At 41.8% G+C, this 17,891-nt stretch overlaps 1 protein-coding gene across 2 annotated transcripts in view; it reads right to left on the bottom strand.

The window, feature by feature from the left end:
• Positions 1-919: 919 nt before the first annotated feature.
• LOC142344713 (uncharacterized) overlaps positions 920-17,891 on the bottom strand; it is a 67,950-nt gene continuing 50,978 nt past the window's right edge. For both annotated transcript variants that reach the window (XM_075396585.1, XM_075396587.1), the window contains exons 10-11: positions 6,176-6,592; positions 920-4,398 (exon numbers count right to left, since the gene is read on the bottom strand). In XM_075396585.1, coding sequence (XP_075252700.1) covers positions 1,010-4,398; positions 6,176-6,592 — 3,806 coding nt within the window. In that variant the 3' untranslated portion in view covers positions 920-1,009. The remainder of the gene's footprint in view (positions 4,399-6,175; positions 6,593-17,891) is intronic.

Raw genomic sequence — 17,891 nt, 5'->3', positions numbered from 1 at the left:
ATAAGTAGTAGAATAAGTGGAGTTTGAGTTTTGAGTTGATACTTACTGGTTTTGTGATTGGAGACCTAATGTTTGCGAATAATATAAAAGAGTTGTCATTTCTAAAGTTCTAACCAATTTATAATATTTGTTATCTTGCCCTACAGTCAATATTGAGGCATACCTGAATTTAACGATTTCATTTGTTCGCTAATCATGGATTTAAAATCGATGCCATTCAGCTTCCTACAATGCCCGAATAAATAAACAAATAAGTCTTTGTCTATTTCTTTAGTTCTTTCGTTTTTTTTTTTGTTAAATTCTGATGTTTATAATTGCATTTTTATTGCTTGAAGTTACCTTAATGAATTTATTTTGCTTGCTGACATGTCCAATTGGTTTATTTTCAAGTTTTTTTTCTATTTGACAAATTTCATTTTGATTTTGTCTGTCGTTTAGTTTGTTCGAATTTCATTCTTGTGACAAAATATTTTGATCTCACTGATATCAACCCTTCTTGTATAGACCCTTTCTTTTTCTGTCCTTTTCAAAGAATCTCTCAAAGTTTAAATACTAAAATTCGCTTCTTTAGAGTCAGTCTATCTCTGCTTCAATTGGTAGACAATTAGACAGGATTGTGGATGAGCGGAGCCATTGGACATTAGCGAGCCTCCTTGTTTAAAATAAATTAACAGCTTACCCAAAAAATTAGATCAAATGTGAAAAGTTACTATTCGTTCAATCCGACTTGAAGTACGATGTGCTGCGTGGTTTTGCGGCTCAGTTTTCATAGCTCTGTTAGCTTCTAACACAGTGTGTACATTGAGCTTGATTTTAATTTTTACTCGTTAGTTTTTTTTTTACAAATTTTGGATTTTTACTATCAAATTTGAGATGTGGGTATTTGCGCAGGGAAATTAAAATGAACGGCTAAAATGAAACAATTCTAAAAATAAATCTTCTGTTACACGTTGTAAAGCAGAGATAATATTCAAATACAACTTAAAAGTTAACAATAGTTCAGTTCAGTTTAACTAACTGCAGCTTGCGGATGTCGTGACTGCTGGCTCTGGAACGCATTCTGTGCATCAAAAATTCCACTTTTGCTCGACTTTTCTAGAATGTTCTGGAACTTGCAGGCTATACTCTCAATAATGCTTTCTTGCGAGTAAGGTCCTTCGGAGTTATAGTCGACGGAGTCCAAAAATTGCTTGACCTGTGCTGGCGAAACCAGAACCCCGGCAAGGCGGCTCAAGAACTCTGTAACTTCATCCAGAGTAATTTGCTGGGATGAAAATATTTGTTGGTTTTCGTAAAATTGGTTACTCCTCAGGTGTTTGATAAGAGCCGAGACAAAATGCCGGTACTGATCATCTTCGGCCAGAATCATTCCCCAATCGCGAGCTTTTTCCAGATATGCTGTAAGACTTAACAAATCATTATCACTCAAACCCATAGACTCCCAAAATACGTTATAAATATCGTCATGAATTTGGATCTGCAATAACTGCTCTATGATCTGTTTCGTGGACTTTTTGCTATGTTGACCTGATGTTTCTGTTTTCGACATTTTGCTTTGTTTTGCTCGCCATAATTTGCGAAGTTTATTCTGAGTGACTTTTGCGTTGGGGCCATACAATCGTGAAAATAGAGCTCGAATAAAGTACTTAAAAGCGTCAAATTTAAGTTGGGCATCGTTTGCATCGGAATTATGACGTCGAGGCGATAGAGAAAAGGATTCCGAAACTGCATGCAATGAAGTGTTCTCGGATATCTTTTCAGACATGTAACTTCTCGGGGACATGAAACTTTTCTGGAACTTTCCGGCAGCGTACTGCTTCTTAACGTACTGAATACTCTCCAAGTTCGCTGCAGCTTCGTCTTTCTTGATTTTGAGGAACACTGGGCTATGGGAGGGATCTCTTTGGGTTCCGGATGTAATTGACAGGTCCACCGAGACCCCAGCAGGTGTGTCATAGTCAACGGACTGATCTGTTCCTTTTACAGAAAGCCTGGAGGTAGTTTTCCGGGAATGCATTCCGCGATTAGAGCGATCTCGATGAGTTGAGGAGGTTTTCCTTGAGTGAATGCTTCCATTATTTGAACGGCGGCTTCTAAGATTAGCCCTTTGAGCGTATGTGCTTCCTTTATTATAAGGAGCCGGTGCTCGACCATAGCCTTGCCTTGGAATACTTCGCTTTCCTGGCAATCGTAGAGAAGTTTGCATAGGTCTTGCGGACACGCTTGGTGGTTTAGTCTGAAGTTTTGTAACCGAACCCCTGCTTGACAGCTTAGGTTTGGGTTTTTTAGGATAGGAATATCTACTACTGCTCTTGCTATTTTGGTTCCAACTTTTGGAGTCGGGCAAATCGCTGGAACTTAGACGTTGCATAGTGCGCTCATAGTTTTTGACGTGGCGGTCAAAATTCTTTGCAAGTTTTTCGGCTCGTTGAAGAACGCTTACTAACTGATTATTAAGAGTTTCCTTATCAATGTACGGAACTAAGCTGCTGATATCACCCGCACCTTTGCTCATTAGAGCTTCTTTTAAACTAGTGTGGCCAATGAAACCTAAAACGTAATTACGTAACAGCTGAGCGTCACCTCCGAGATAACATGAGTCAATTTTGATGTCTTCGTGAAACGTTATTCGTTCCAAAATCTTCAAATGTTTTGTAGTCTTTATCTTCCGATTTGCCTTCAAGACTTCTGGATAGGCGGGCATGTCGTCCATTGTCATAAATGTGAAAGGAAAGTCTTTCTGGAAGTCAACGGATGAATGTCGTTGACCATCCTGGGAAGTTTTCCTAGGTGTCGAATGCGGTCCATCTTCTGAAACCTTTCCTGATCCTGGATCTCGAGGAGTTTGTAGGTCTGCAAGGTCTGCAGGTGTTTCATGTTCTGGAGTAGGTTTTGTTTTGTTAGCTAAATCAGCGGTTTTGGATTTTGATTGGTCGCCTTCAATTTCTTCCGGGAAAGGTTCAACCCCTTCTTCGGGTTTATCTTTAATCCTCTCGATTACAGTCTCTCTTGTGAAACTAGTTTTTGTCGTCACTTCAGTTATCAAGTCTTCGTCACTTCGCATTTCCTCCATTTCGTAAATGGCATCGGTTGGTTTCTGACCCGTTGACACACTTGACTTCCTCGGACTCCGGCTGAACTTCACTTCATCATCAGTTCCAAACGGTGAGTCATAGCTCACGAAGTGAGGAGAGTTGTCCATTACTGGCATTTTTGGGACTTTAGGAGGAGTTGGCGCCACTTCAATCGATCTTGAGGGACCTCTTTCGTCTTTTTTGTCGCCAGGGCCGACTACTGAATCTAGCGAAGTAATTTGCATGTCACTTGGGTAGTTGGTCCTCGTGAATGACTTGGAATCAACAACTGGGTGACTATCATCGGAAGACTTTTCGATTGCTACCTTCTGACCGGCAGCTGTCAAATACGGAGGTCCTAAATCTTCACCGTGAATTGAACTGTCGTTTTCATCTTCAACCTCGGCAAGCGTCCAGATTTCCTCAATTTCATCTATTGGTCCGTGGAACACTTGTTCATAGGGTCTGGAAACGGGTTCCACTTCATAACCACCGTCGGAGCGTGGCGTGTACTTGTTTTCTGTCGTCTGGTATTGAGAAAGTTTCTCGTCATCATTTTCGTCATTTTCATATTGGATTAAACGTTGTCCTTTCACTGTAAACTCATCCGTGTTTTCGTTTTCTATTAATTCTGACTGGCAAACATCAGGATCATCGTAGTCCAGATCGGAACCAGATGATATCCCTTTCTGGCTTTCCTCCTCGCCAATAGTCATGAATGAACTGCTCTCGCTAGCTTGTTCGTCACCTGGTCGACCAGCAGACGGCATCTTATCTTTATCTTCTTCTTGTAACGCTCCGAACCCACTTCCTCCGGTATCTTCAAACTCCCCATCATCGTCACTGTAAATCGTCTCGTCGTCTCTCGAGTCCGATAAATTGCCCTCTTTCGCTTTCACAACCGACTTGAACGACTGGTACGACATTGATCCGGCATCGCTTGGTTGTCCCCGCGAATCCACAACGTCTTTAGACACAGCCGTTGGAAATTTGATCGATTCTGCAGTTGCATACAGCTCCTCATCGGCAGTTTTCCCAGTTTTATCCATACTTCGCAACAAGGTGTCATTAGGGTTACGGGAATCAACTGAGAAGTATGAAGGTCGATGAGGGTGAGAGGGGCTCGGAGGAGATTTACTCCCAGCCGACGATCGTGATTGGGATCTAACAGGTTGGCCATCGCGACCCAAACGCTGCATATTTGAAGCAGAACTCATTGAATGACTCGGAGTTCCAATTTTGGAGACCGATTGAAATGACGGGAGCTGATTTGATCTATCTGGTGGAGTTTGAATGACGTCATGGGATTCTTGCGACATTGGACCTTTACGATCGGTTTCGTTTCCCTCCAACAGAGTGAGATCGAACAAAATTTAAAAATCCCTAAAATGGTGTACATGAAATAATTACACCAGTGCTATTTTGTATCAGTCTATAAAAACTATTATATCTACCGTATAACATAGCCGAAAATAGCCGCGATAGACGCTTGTGGCGTTACATGAATTGAAACAACTATAGAAATAAAATAGACAGATCGACCACCAGTCCTTTAATAGACCACTAGACTTTTTGGATTAGCTTCGGACTAGTCATTTTTATGAGACACATAAGCTCTATAAGGAGAAAACCCTAATAGGGCTTTTCAAAATTAGGATCTTTTCCAATTGTGCCCCCTCAGCTTAGTGGGCGCAAGCACCCCCCCCCCCCAGATGCACGTGCAATATTTGGGGGGGGGGGCACAAACGGAAAAGATCCCAAAATTAACATTTGAAATCAAAAACTCAAGACTCTAATATTCAAGAATTAGGGCATATGTTTGGCACTACTTAGATGCACACTATTGACCTTTAATAAGTAAATGTTCATAAAATTTAAAGTTTCATAAGTGAGCTCAGAATGCATTTTTTTGAGTGAGGTAAGTCATTGAAAAAGTCAATTCCAAGAAGTCACGGTAAGACAAAACAAAAATCTGTTAGACGAAGTAAAAAACATAGCAGGACAAGTCCTGACGTACAATTCAAAGAATTTTCATTGACTAAACACAAAAACTAGACCTTGAATGGACTATGAGTGAATTGAGAAAACCATTTTTAAAAAATCAGATTAAAAAATTAGAAAAAAAACAGAAAATCAGTGTCAAAATTCCGCATGTGAACAAAAAAAACCCACTAGCGAGAAATAAAAATTTAATTCAAACAAAAAACTAGGCCTAAAATGAGCTGTGAATGGATTGGGAAAACTATTTAGAAAAAATCTGATCCAAAAAATTGAAAAAACAGTAAAAATTAGAGTGAAATTGCCGCATGTGAACAAAAAACCACTACCGAGAAACCGAATTTTTGTTCAAACACCGTTTTCTTACTCTATTTTAAAATTAGAGTGAAAAAAATTCACGCCGCAAAAGCACTCGCTTTTTCGCTCCATTTCCTGTTTCGGCGTGACCAAAATTACTACTCCAATTTGATTTCAAAAATCATGAAAATGTGTGAACAGATCTTAAAAAAAAGACAGCACCCCAATACAATTCAAATTCTTTGAATTGTAAAAAACATAGCAGGACAAGTCCTGACGTACAATTCAAAGAATTTTCATTGACTAAACAGAAAACTAGACCAAGAACGGACTGTGAATAGACTGGGAAAACCATTTAGAAAAAAAAATCCGATCCAAAAAATCGAAAAAAAAACTAAAAATCAAAGTGAAATTGCCGCATGTGAACAAAAAACCACTACCGAGAAACCGAATTTTGTTCAAACACCGTTTTTTTACTCTATTTTAAAATTAGAGTGACAAAAATTCACGCCGCAAAAGCACTCGCTTTTTCGCTCCATTTCCTGTTTCGGCGTGACCAAAATTACTACTCCAATTTGACTTCAAAAATCATGAAAATGTGTGAACAGATCTTAAAAAAAAGACAGCACCCCAATACAATTCAAATTCTTTGAATTGTAAAAAAAAATTTAGGAGCGCTATAATAGCCGCCTAGAATTGAGGACGCGGCTATTAATTATATCAGTGTATGAAACCCATTAGTCTGCACCAATTAAGTCAGAAACTTTGAATTTCAGGGGATGGGGAGAGGAGGGAACGAATTGGACCTTTGGAATGACGAAAACTATACTCCGATTCTCGCCTCCCAATTACTGTTATCTCTTGTGAGTTCGTGTAAGTGTACCGACTGCTTGCAGAGTTTTCATCAAAAGTCGGGGACTTGGCGCTTTCGATTGTCGGTTGCCTGTTGGGTCGATCAGGCGAGGAATCCTCATCCGATCTAGTTGTAGGTGGCCAGGAAAGAGTAGCAGGCTCAAAGCCTGTTTCCATGTAGATATCCGTCCTCTTTGCATATTGAGAGGGTGCGTTAACTGGTTCCACAGGAATGACCCCGCGATCACCAGCTGTAGTGGCATCGTTGTCTCTGAACTCCTGATCGGCGTCCTGGTACTCGTCAGAGGTGCTGGGGTTGTCAAGTGCCATCTCAGCTGTGAAATAGCTCTCTGGATTTCTGGTTTCCAAGTCTGAATTAGTGCTATATTTCAACAAATGAATTTTATAATATTGATGGGAATTGTGGGTCTTTTTCGTTAAACTCTGAAAAAAATGCATGTAAAATGCATAAATTGCGGGTAAATTTACCCCGAATTGCAAGTAGGTTGTTCTTTAATGCTAACATAGAATTTACCTCCAATTTACCTACTGTTACGCAGTAAATGAACGAATTTCATCCAATCAGAATCGAGTATTTCTAAACTTTAAAATAAGATTTAAATACGTCCTAATATACGTAGAAAGTTCCGAAAAAGTTAATTTAACCTAATTTTAAGTAAATATAACCACTATATGTATCGAATAAGCTGGTTTTCGGCTTCATATTTTTAGGTTTTCTAGACAATTGCCGATTGAATACGAACTGATTTTGACGTCAATGACATCAGACGAAAAAACCTGTTAAATGAACAACAAAGTCTTGCCGTCTAAGTTCCACTTGTTGGTATGTACGTTGTCTACTTATACGTTGCTTTGTCGATAAAAACGTTGCTATATAAAGCGAAAAAAGATTGAATTGAACATATACGAAAGAGTGGTTTTCACCTTTAATATGGTGCCGCTCCGGGTTTATGGGGGTTTACGAATACCCATTTCCTTTTAGCCTAATTGTTGAGATAGCTGTTATTAAATAGATTTTGTTAATGTCACAACCCGCAACATTGAAGGCCACCTAATAATGCTACGCAATCGGAACAGAAAAGAAACCCCAGACCAGGTCCAAAAACTGAACGCAACCAAAGGTGTGTCAAATGGTCCCGCAAAACTCTGCCAAGCTTTTAATATCACAAAAGATGAGTTCAACTGCAAACCTCTCAATATTGACACCAAATCAGACGCCGTAATCGGTGAAACAGTACCTCAAACTTCAGAAAACTTAAAAAATGAAATGGGCCCAGAAAAAGCTGACGAAAGTGAAGTCCCAGAAGATGAAATTGTGGTTTCGACTAGAGTTGGAATCGACGGTTGTGGAAAAGAGGCTGCTGCTTTGCCGCTCCAATTTTACATCAGGAACAACCTTTTTGTCAGTGTGATCAAAAAGGGTCATTCGTGAAGTTTTTGTGCCATGATGTTGCTGCAGGGTATTATATTATTAATAGCCGCCTTCATCTCAGCGTACCCGAAAAAAAAACTGTAAGACAGAACAGAAATTTTATTTACTGATATTGCACTAAATTGATGAGTTTTAGACGGCAAGAAACCCAACCCCTGATTTTTACATATAATTTCAAGTGGTAGTAAAATTAAGCAATATCTTGAAAAATGTCCTTAAAAGGTCAACAATAATCCCCCGCAAAAATATTTTTGGGACGAAAAACCATTGATTTTGAAAACTTCTGGTAGTTTTACCAAAAATTCAAACATTTTGATATAGTCGGTTCGTATATCAAAGAATAACCTCTGATAAAGAGAAAATTGAGAGAAATTTATGCTAATTTGTCCAATTTTAAAAATTTTTGGTCAATTTTGATGCAAATCAAAAAAACATAGAATATCAATTTAGAATATTGAAAAACCGTATTTCTGAGTTTAAAACCGTCCAATTTACTGGATTACCGTTTCGTAAACAAGAATTTGCAAAAAATTAGCCCAAATTCGAAAAAATTGGACAAATGCATAAAATTTTAACACATTTGTCAAAAAATCAATTTTCCTGCAAGAAGGTTCGTCAATTGAGTGAAACTCAATAGGCAAGAAAAGTTGTGAAAATTTTCACAACCTCCGGCCTCCAAAAAAAAAAGAAGGATCGAATCCCTATAACTTTTTCTCGTCGCTCATTTATGTACGGTTTCGTCCGCGTCCTTTTTGTCCTTTAACTTTTCAATTCTCCGTGTTCTGTTTTTTTTCTTCAATAACGTCGCTCTCCCAAGACTTTGCTTTTCGTTTTCTTCGTCTACGTTTCTGGATTTTGATGTAGTATGCTGTCATATGTGATGAAATTTGTTGTTGTTTTTCTTGTAGTATGTTGAGTATGCTAGTATGCTGGTTTGTTGTTTAGGTCTTATAGCTTTCTAGGGTGTGACTTAAATTTATTCTCGAGTTACGGCTGGATTATACTTTGACTTTTCAACTTAACTGATTCACTAGCCTTCCTGTTGTAGTATAATGATTTTGCTGCTCTATGTTTGTGTGTACCTGTATGATTGCTAGTTGTTTTGGTCTTATTGCCTTCTAGGGTGTGACTTAAGTTTATTCTCGAGTTACGGCTGGGTTGTTTCTTGACTTTTCCAACTATCTTAGTCTACAAATACACTATTGTAGTTTATTCAATTATGCTGTAGTTTATTTAATACCGTTAGTATGCTGATTGTTTGTTTTGGTTTGAGTTTTGCTATGAAGTGACTTAAGTTTATTCTGGAGTTACGGCTAGTAAATTTCTTGACCTTTACATCCTTTTAGTTTATTACTGCATTGCCGTAAATTAGTTTGTCGTTAAATTTGTCGTTATAAACCCATTATGAATTATATTAGATTGTCTTGCAGTAGCTTCTCTCCTTCTTCCTAGGGTGTGACTTAAGTTTGTTCTGGAGTTACGGCTAGGTTGTTTGCTTGAGTTTTTGCTGTAGTCTGCTAACATAGTTCTTTCCAACCTCATTTCCCGCCCGTTTTTTCCCACCGTCCCGTTTCGTTGCGTTTCACGTTTTTCACCAGCTTTCCCGCACGTTCCGTTTCCGTTCCGTCGCGCACTGTCCGCTCGATTTCTCGTCTGTTCCGTTCCCGTTGCGTCGCGCGTTGCTCGCCCGACTTCCCGTCCGTCACGTTTCCGTTTCGTCGCGCGTTCCTCGCTCGACTTCCCGTGTGTTCTTTGTCTCCCTCCGCGTTGAGCGCATAGCGTTCAGCGCTCCACTTCTGTTTTTGTTGGGCACTGTGTGCTCGATGACCTTTTCTGCCCTTAGGGCGGTTTGTCTTACAGACTTTTACATTGTGCTGTGTTTGGTGTCTTTTGCGTTGGGTTTGTTTTGCGTGGGTTTGGTTTGTTTGGAATGTGCATATAATAGATAACCGTGTGCAGTGGTAGGTTTGCTGGTCGTTGGAAATAATAGCACCGTGATGTCTAATAGTCTTGATCAAAAAGTAAAAAAGTTGTACGCTGCCAGGTCAAAGCGTGAAGCTAAATTGCATGCTATACATGAAGATATCCTTCATTGTATGAATAATCAAAGTAGGCGAGTGAAAATTGAACGCCTAGTAACAAAATGCAACGAAGCATTTTTGACTGTTGTAGATGCATTTGTTGGATTGCATTTGCTGGAAGAACGATGGATCCAAGTGCACTTGTTCCTTCATTAGAGTCTTACTTAGAGGCAATGACAACCAAGAACGACAAGATCCTCACTTCAGCACGAAACTACATCAACTCTGCTGACGATAAAGTGAGTGAGTTTCAGGAACCGAGGGCTCCATTCGTTCTAGACTTCCCTCATTGATGGCCTCGTCAAAAACATCTAGTCAGCCTAAACATGATTACGTAATTGCTAAAATGAAGCGCGAAGAAATTGAAAAACAAAATGAGGCAGCCATTCGCCTCGCTAAACAGAAAAAGCAAATGGAAATAGATGAACTGGAGGAAAACAACAGGAAACGGTTGGCAGAGGCAACTCTGCGAGAATTTGAATGGACGCCGTTTCTAAAGGTTGCCAATCTGAAACAACTGCAAGTGCTAGGAGCTCAATGAGAAGTGAAAAGGCTGTCCAGGATTGGATCAACACCTCACTTGCTTTAAGTTTTAACAATGAGGAGAAAACTAGTGAACCAGAGGTTACGATCGACCCTCCAGAATATCCTAGCCACAACAACGGCAAAACAGTGGAAGATCAGAAAACTGAAATTTCCAGGCATTCTGTTCCAAAAAATTGTCGAGGAAATTACATTTTAAGCAACGAGACCTTACAGCAACTCGATCCATATTATACCCACCTGAAAATTTTTTGGCTGCTGCTAACACACAGGCGTTGTACCAGGCGCACCTAAGGGCGCAAATGGATCAAACAGGCCAACAAGGGCTTCTTCACCACCCATTCAAGAGCCCCTTCGACCACAAATAAATCAAAATAATTCGTCCAATTTCTTTCCACATGCTCAACTTCAAATTTCAGAATCCAGGGGACCTGAAACATCAAGTCTGTCCAAGAATATTTCGGCCCAGCGTATATGCTCACGACAACAATATCATTTTGTCCCCCGAGCACCAAACGCCACTCTTTCTCCTTTTCCGACAACAAATCACCCAGCCCCCGCAATAAACGTTCCCTTGCACCCAAGCGCCCCACCAAGTCCAAACATTCAACAGCACAACTCCGAACCCGCTCATCCTAACGTCCTTCCCATTCCGAACCCAGTCTTTGCACCTAACCTTACAGCTCCCATCCCACAAGCCCCTTTGATTAACCCTCCTCTTGTGGAACAACACTTTCCAGAATATTAATAACCCAGTACACAAAGCTGTACGTTCTGTTGCTGTCCCAAAAACGCCCAATATCCCATTTGGCCAAAACTTTGTGCCAAATATGAGTCATTGGCGGTTTCCACAGCAAAGACCGTCAATAGTCAACCAAGACACAACCACCGTGAATAGTCTGCCTCTAAATGTACACACCCATATCGCACCATCAAGCACTTATGTTCCACTACGAATTTATCAGAATTCTCCACCTTTGATTGATATGCAATCACCACCAGGTGCACAGCAGGAAAACCTGATCGCGACTACTAGTAATGTTGCACCTGGTCTAGCCACTCCGGTTTTTCAGCCAACATACCCCTATGTTGGGCCCACTCCGTTGAGTTTGAGCGGTCCGCAGGTGTCTGCACCTGCCCCTCCGATACCGGACAATGCGTCATTGATTAGGGAATTAGCTGATGCAATAACAAGCAAGAGAAACGACCCTTTGCCCGAGTGGAAACTTGCAGAGTTTAATGGCGACCAATTAAAGTGGCATGAGTGGAGTGGTATGGTCAATTCAAAAGCGCGATTGACTCGCAGTTGCTCACTGATGACGTTAAATTGACATACCTTAAAACACTCGTCACCGGTAAAGCAAAGATTGCTATCGCCGAGTTTGCTTACTGTGGTTTAATGTACAAGGACGCACTTAGGACTTTGGAACGTAAATTTGGCCAGCCACAGGCAGTCGTAAGTGCACACTTGGATAAACTAAGCAACTCTCCGCCTCTTAAAATGCACAATAGTGATAACATCATTAACTATTCTGCAGCCATATCCAGCCTCGTTGGGGTTTTCATGTCACTATCATATGATGCTGACTTGAAGAGCGCTTCCCTACTTAACCAAGCGGTACAGATGTTACCACCAAACATGAAAGAGTCATGGTCACTCTTTACGGTTAAGAAGCACTGGGTTAAGCCTACTCTCCTTGACTTTAACGATTGGCTTAAAGAAAAGGCTGAGGCCCATGATCTTATGAAACAAAGCGCAACCAAGGCCAAACCTGAAGAGAACATCACTTCAGTAACAAAGACCAAAACAGCCTCAAAAGTGTTTGCATCAAACTCACAACAAAGGGACACAAAGAAGCAAATTCTATCTTCTTCCAAAAACACTTACTATCGGTGCATTGTATGCAAAGGTAACCACCGGCTATGGGAGTGTCGAGTTTTCAAGGAAAAGACTCCAACCCAGAGAGCTAAGTTGGTGTCGGATAACAAACTTTGCTTTTCATGCTTAAGGTACAAGCACTCGTTCCGCCAGTGCCCTCAGCCAAGAAAGTGCCGCGCAGAGGGGTGTAATAGTTCGCATAACTCACTATTGCATGGAGCAGATAGGGTTTTCCCAACAAAACAGTCAACAAATCCCAATACTATCCAGTGTTCTGGCAACACAGGTCAAAGTAAAGCAACTACTAGTCAACAGCCGTCTAATAAGACCACAACAATGTCATCTGTTACTGATGATAAGGGGCCCCTTCAGGTAACGGAATTGCAGTTGGTCAATTCGTCCGGTTTAGATACCAAGGCTTTAGTATTGTGTGACACCGCCTGCAGTAACTCTTGGGTGGCCGGTAGTCTCGCAGATAGACTCGGTTTGCACGGTAATGCACTAAAGCTAACTGTCAAGGGTATTAATACCGAAGTAGTTGACACTAGGATTGTTGAAATTACTGTGAAACCAAGAGAACATCAAGATTTCGAAGCATTTACCATCAACCCTTACGTTAAAGAGAGTCTGAACGTCGGCTCTGATATAATTAATGTACAGACCCTGCAAGAGACCTACCCACACTTAGCGGTCCTTGATCCCGTGACATATTCCTATAAAGACATTGAGATGATACTCGGACAAGATGTCTATCATGCCATCCGCCCGTTAGAATACTTCTCTGCCGATGAGAAGCGTTCACCCGTTGCCGTACGCTTACCCATAGGTTGGGTTTTAAGCGGTCCGTTACCATCAAGTTCTTGTTTAACCTCAACGTGCTTTCAAGTGAATATCGAACATGACAATGAGTTAGCAAGTCAAGTAAAGTCATGATACGACATTGAATCATTCGGAGCAAACAAGCAGGTCGACTCCAGATGTGCAGCAGACGCAAGGGCTCACGAGATCCTTGAGAGTACCACCATACACAATGGCCTGAGATACGATGTCGGAATGCTGTGGGCAGCAGACAACATCCAGCTCCCAAATAATTACTTCTCCTCCCTTGTGCAACTAAAATCGCTCGAAAAACGTTTGGCCAAGGATGAAGACCTCAGAGAGAAGTATACTAGTACCATCAAAGAAGACCTAAATAAGGGGTATGTAATTGAGGTTCCGGACGCTCACAAGGTTGAGAGCCGGTCTGATAAAGAGTGGTACCTACCCCACCATCCGGTTTTAAAACCGAACAAACCAGGTAAGGTGCGTAGGGTGCTCAATGGAGCAGCAAAATTTCATGGCGCCTCACTGAAGAAATCTTTGCTCACTGGCCCTGATCTGCTCCAAAATCTTATTTACGTACTTCTTCGCTTCCGACAACATCCATATGCCGTCTCCGCCGACATCGAGGGAATGTTTCTACAGGTTGGCGTGTTACCATAAGATCAAACATCACTTCGCTTTTTGTGGCGGAAGGACCCCACAACTAACGTTGTAGTGTATCAATATACGCGCCATATATTTGGGGCTAAAGACTCGCCCACATGCGCCAACTATGCATTACAACGCACTGCGAGAGGCAATGTCAAGTTTTACCCCGAAGCTGCAAAAGCCGTCCTTGAAAATTTCTACATGGACGATTATCTTGACTCAGTGGAGTCTCCAGAGAAAGCCATCAATAGATCGAAGGAATTGGTACATCTTCTCCATCTCGGTGGGTTCAAGCTTACAAAGTTCGTAAGCAATGTACCAAATCTGGCTGACCGAATTGATGGTTCCTCTCAATCTACTGAGCCCAGGGTTATTGTTTCATGTCAGGAGGATTCATCGCATGTGCTAGGGTTAAAGTGGGATCATACTAATGACACTTTAGTTGTGAGTAGGGGTACAAGCTGCGCTATCACCAAGTCCCTCACGCAACGCTTGGTCCTAAGTCTTGTCTCGAAAGTCTTTGACCCCAATGGTCTTGTCGCACCTTTTACGGTCGGTGCGCGACTGCTCTTAAAAGACATCTGGCGTGTCACAGAACAACAATGGGATGACGAGCTCCCACAGGACATCGTTCAAATATTTTTGGTTTGGAGTGCGGACTTACCAAAGCTTGAAAACATCAAAATTCCCCGAAGTTACTTTAGTGGACCCTTTGATAATATAGAGTTGCATACGTTCAGTGACAGTTCGCAGGATATTTTCAGTGCGGTCGCATTCTTGCGAGCCCGTGTAAAAACACCTACGGGCGAAGAAAAAACAGCTTGCGTTTAGTTTGGGAAAGCGCGCGTGGCGCTAATGAAAGTAATGACTGTCCCAAAACTCGAATTACAAGCAGCTCTACTTGCCGCTCTACTGAAAAGGGAAATTACACAAGCACTTATCGTACCTGTTAACCAATTATTCATGTGGACAGATAGCACGACCTTTCTCCAATGTATTAACTCTAATGAAAAGCAACCAATCTTTGTTGCAAACCGCGTTTGTGAAATTTTGGAGTATACCAGCGTTGACCAATGGAACCACGTCGCAACTAAGGATAATCCAGCTGACGCTGGCACGCGTGGAATGTCCGTTGAGGTTTTGCAACTAATCAGTTGGGTCAATGGTCCACATTTCTTAACTAACTCAAGTTTCCCTTTCGTGCCGAACAAAACATCAAATTCATTAATAACATCAAACTTGGCGTCAACCAAGCAGTCATTATAGAAGATACTGTTTCTCTCGCTACATCTGTTAAAAAACAGACAACTCCCGTTCCGTCGTTATTCCCATTTGATAAGTTTAGTTCTTATCAAAAGCACTTGCGCATTGCCGCAACGTTCTCCGGCTTTTGCCGAAACATGCCGGCTTCCGTAACCCCGATGGTAGCATTACCGACCCTACTGAGCTTGACGAAGCCGAGCCTCATCTACAGTATTTGGTGCAAGGAGAGTCTTTTGAAGCCAAAAGAAAAGATCTTCTTGACAATAAATTCGTTAAACGGAGTAGCCGAATTGCTCCACATTCACCGTTTATTAGTCCAAATGGACTAATCCGTTCCTCGGGCCGCATCAAGCGGTTAATTGAAGTTGGGTTTAACGTAAAGTGCCCAATCATCTTAGATGCACGTCATCCGTTTGTAAAATTGTTCCTTGAACACACGCACGTAAAGCATTATCATCAGGGCGTTGAATACCTAAGATCAATTGTGCAGGAACACTACACAGTACTGAAACTAAGATCATCCTTGCGTTCCATCAAAGCACACTGCCTGAGATGCCCAGAATTCCAAGCTGTAACTATGCAACCAATCATGTCTGACATACCTAAGGAGAGACTTGCTTACCAGTCTCTTCCCTTCACGAACACTTGCGTTGACTAATTTGGGCCATTCTATGTTACTGTCCGCCGTACTACTGAGAAAAGGTGGGGCTTCCTCTTCACCTGTCTCACTACTCGCGCTGTCCATGTCGAGATAGTTACATCCATGGACACCAGTTCTTGTGTTATGTGAGTAGAGCGGTTTGTGTCACGTAGGGGTACACCTGCCATGATTTGGTCGGACAATGGCACTAACTTTATTGGAGCGGAGAAAGAACTCCGAGAAAGTATTGAAAAGTAGAACGTTGTCATCATTGCAGCTGAGCTCGCTCACAAAGGTATTAAGTGGAGGTTCAATCCACCCAGCGCACCACATCAAGGTGGTATCTGGGAGAGGCTGGTACGCAGCTTCAAACGCGTGTTGTATACTATTCTTGGCACGCGTCGCCTCACGGATGAGGTACTGCATACTACCTTTTGTCTCGTGGAGATTGCTCTCAATTCGCTTCCTTTAACACCCGTAAGCGCCGATCCGTGCGATTTGAACGCTTTAACGCCCAACCACTTTCTTTTAGGAGAACACTCTGCCGGTTTTCCGTCTGTTGTCGGCAACAATTAGTTCGACCATCGTAAACGTTACGCCCGTGCGCAGTCGTACGCTAATGCGATCTGGTCCCGTTGGATCAAAGAGTACGTACCGACGCTGAACCGAGGCTCTAAGTGGCAGACGCCTGCCGAGCAACACCTTAAGACCGTTGACTTGATTTGGATAGTTGAGGAAACCAACCCTAGGGGTTACTACCCAACCGCTCGGATTGTGGAACTCCGTTACGGCTCCGATAGCGTCGCGCGCTCCGCCGTTTTACGTACGTCGACCCGTTCACTCGTCCTCCCGCTTGTAAAGTTGTACCAGTTTTCCCAACATCTTCTTCCGGGCCGGAGGATGTTACGCAGTAAATGAACGAATTTCATCCAATCAGAATCGAGTAATTCTAAACTTTAAAATAAGATTTAAATACGTCCTAATATACGTAGAAAGTTCCGAAAAAGTTAATTTAACCTAATTTTAAGTAAATATAACCACTATATATATCGAATAAGCTGGTTTTTGGCTTAATATATTTAGGTTTTCTAGACAATTGCCGATTGAATACGAACTGATTTTGACGTCAATGACATCAGGCGAAAAAACCTGTTAAATGAACAACAAAATCTTGCCGTCTAAGTTCCACTTGTTGCTATGTACGTTGTCTACTTATACGTTGCTTTGTCGATAAAAACGTTGCTATATACAGCGAAAAAGATTGAATTGAACATATACGAAAGAGTGGTTTTCACCTTTAATACCTACTTACAACTCTTGTTAACTTTACCAGCAACCTACCTAGAATTAGCAGATATACCCTCCTAAAAATTTACCAGCAAAAATTCTACCTGCAAATTTTATTTGCAAATTACAAGTAGATTTACCTTGAAAACTTTTGCAGTTAAACTTTCTTACTGTACATTTCTGGATATTTTCTTACTTAAACCCAACCCCCTCCCCCATCTCCTCTTCTTAGCGAATGCATTTCATTTGCAACCCCAAGCGAACATGCAGTTTGCAACGGGGCTGCATAATGTACGGGGGTAAACGCAAGTCAAAGATTCAGCGTTTAGATTCTATTTACCAGCTTGAATGATATAATTGTTATTCCAGTATATTATGTACTATTACATTATTACGTACTAATTGCTGTTACGCACAAAAATTCTGATGAGATTGTCTGGAGAGTCCACTGAAGAGCAATTCATTTCCTCATACAAAATCCCAGAGACGCCGAGAGAGCATGGGGGGTCCAAAAGCGTATTGTATACTATTCTTGGCACGCGTCGCCTCACGGATGAGGTACTGCATACTACCTTTTGTCTCGTGGAGATTGCTCTCAATTCGCTTCCTTTAACACCCGTAAGCGCCGATCCGTGCGATTTGAACGCTTTAACGCCCAACCACTTTCTTTTAGAAAACTCTGCCGGTATTCCGTCTGTTGTCGGCAACAATTAGTTCGACCATCGTAAACGTTACGCACGTGCGCAGTCGTACGCTAATGCGATCTGGTCCCGTTGGATCAAAGAGTACGTACCGACGCTGAACCGACGCTCTAAGTGGCAGACGCCTGCCGAGCAACACCTTAAGACCGGTGACTTGGTTTGGATACTTGAAGAAACCAACCCTAGGGGTTACTACCCAACCGCTCGGATTGTGGAACTCCGTTACGGCTCCGATAGCATCGCGCGCTCCACCGTTTTACGTACGTCGACCGGTTCACTCGTCCTCCCGCTTGTAAAGTTGTACCAGTTTTCCCAACATCTTCTTCCGGGCCGGAGGATGTTACGCAGTAAAT

The sequence above is a fragment of the Convolutriloba macropyga genome, chromosome 8 (genome assembly GCF_964194025.1).
Source record: "Convolutriloba macropyga chromosome 8, txConMacr16.3, whole genome shotgun sequence".
Taxonomy (NCBI): Eukaryota; Metazoa; Xenacoelomorpha; order Acoela; family Convolutidae; genus Convolutriloba; species Convolutriloba macropyga.
Note: the sequence above shows the minus strand (reverse complement) of the source record. Positions and strands in the feature narration are given on the sequence as shown.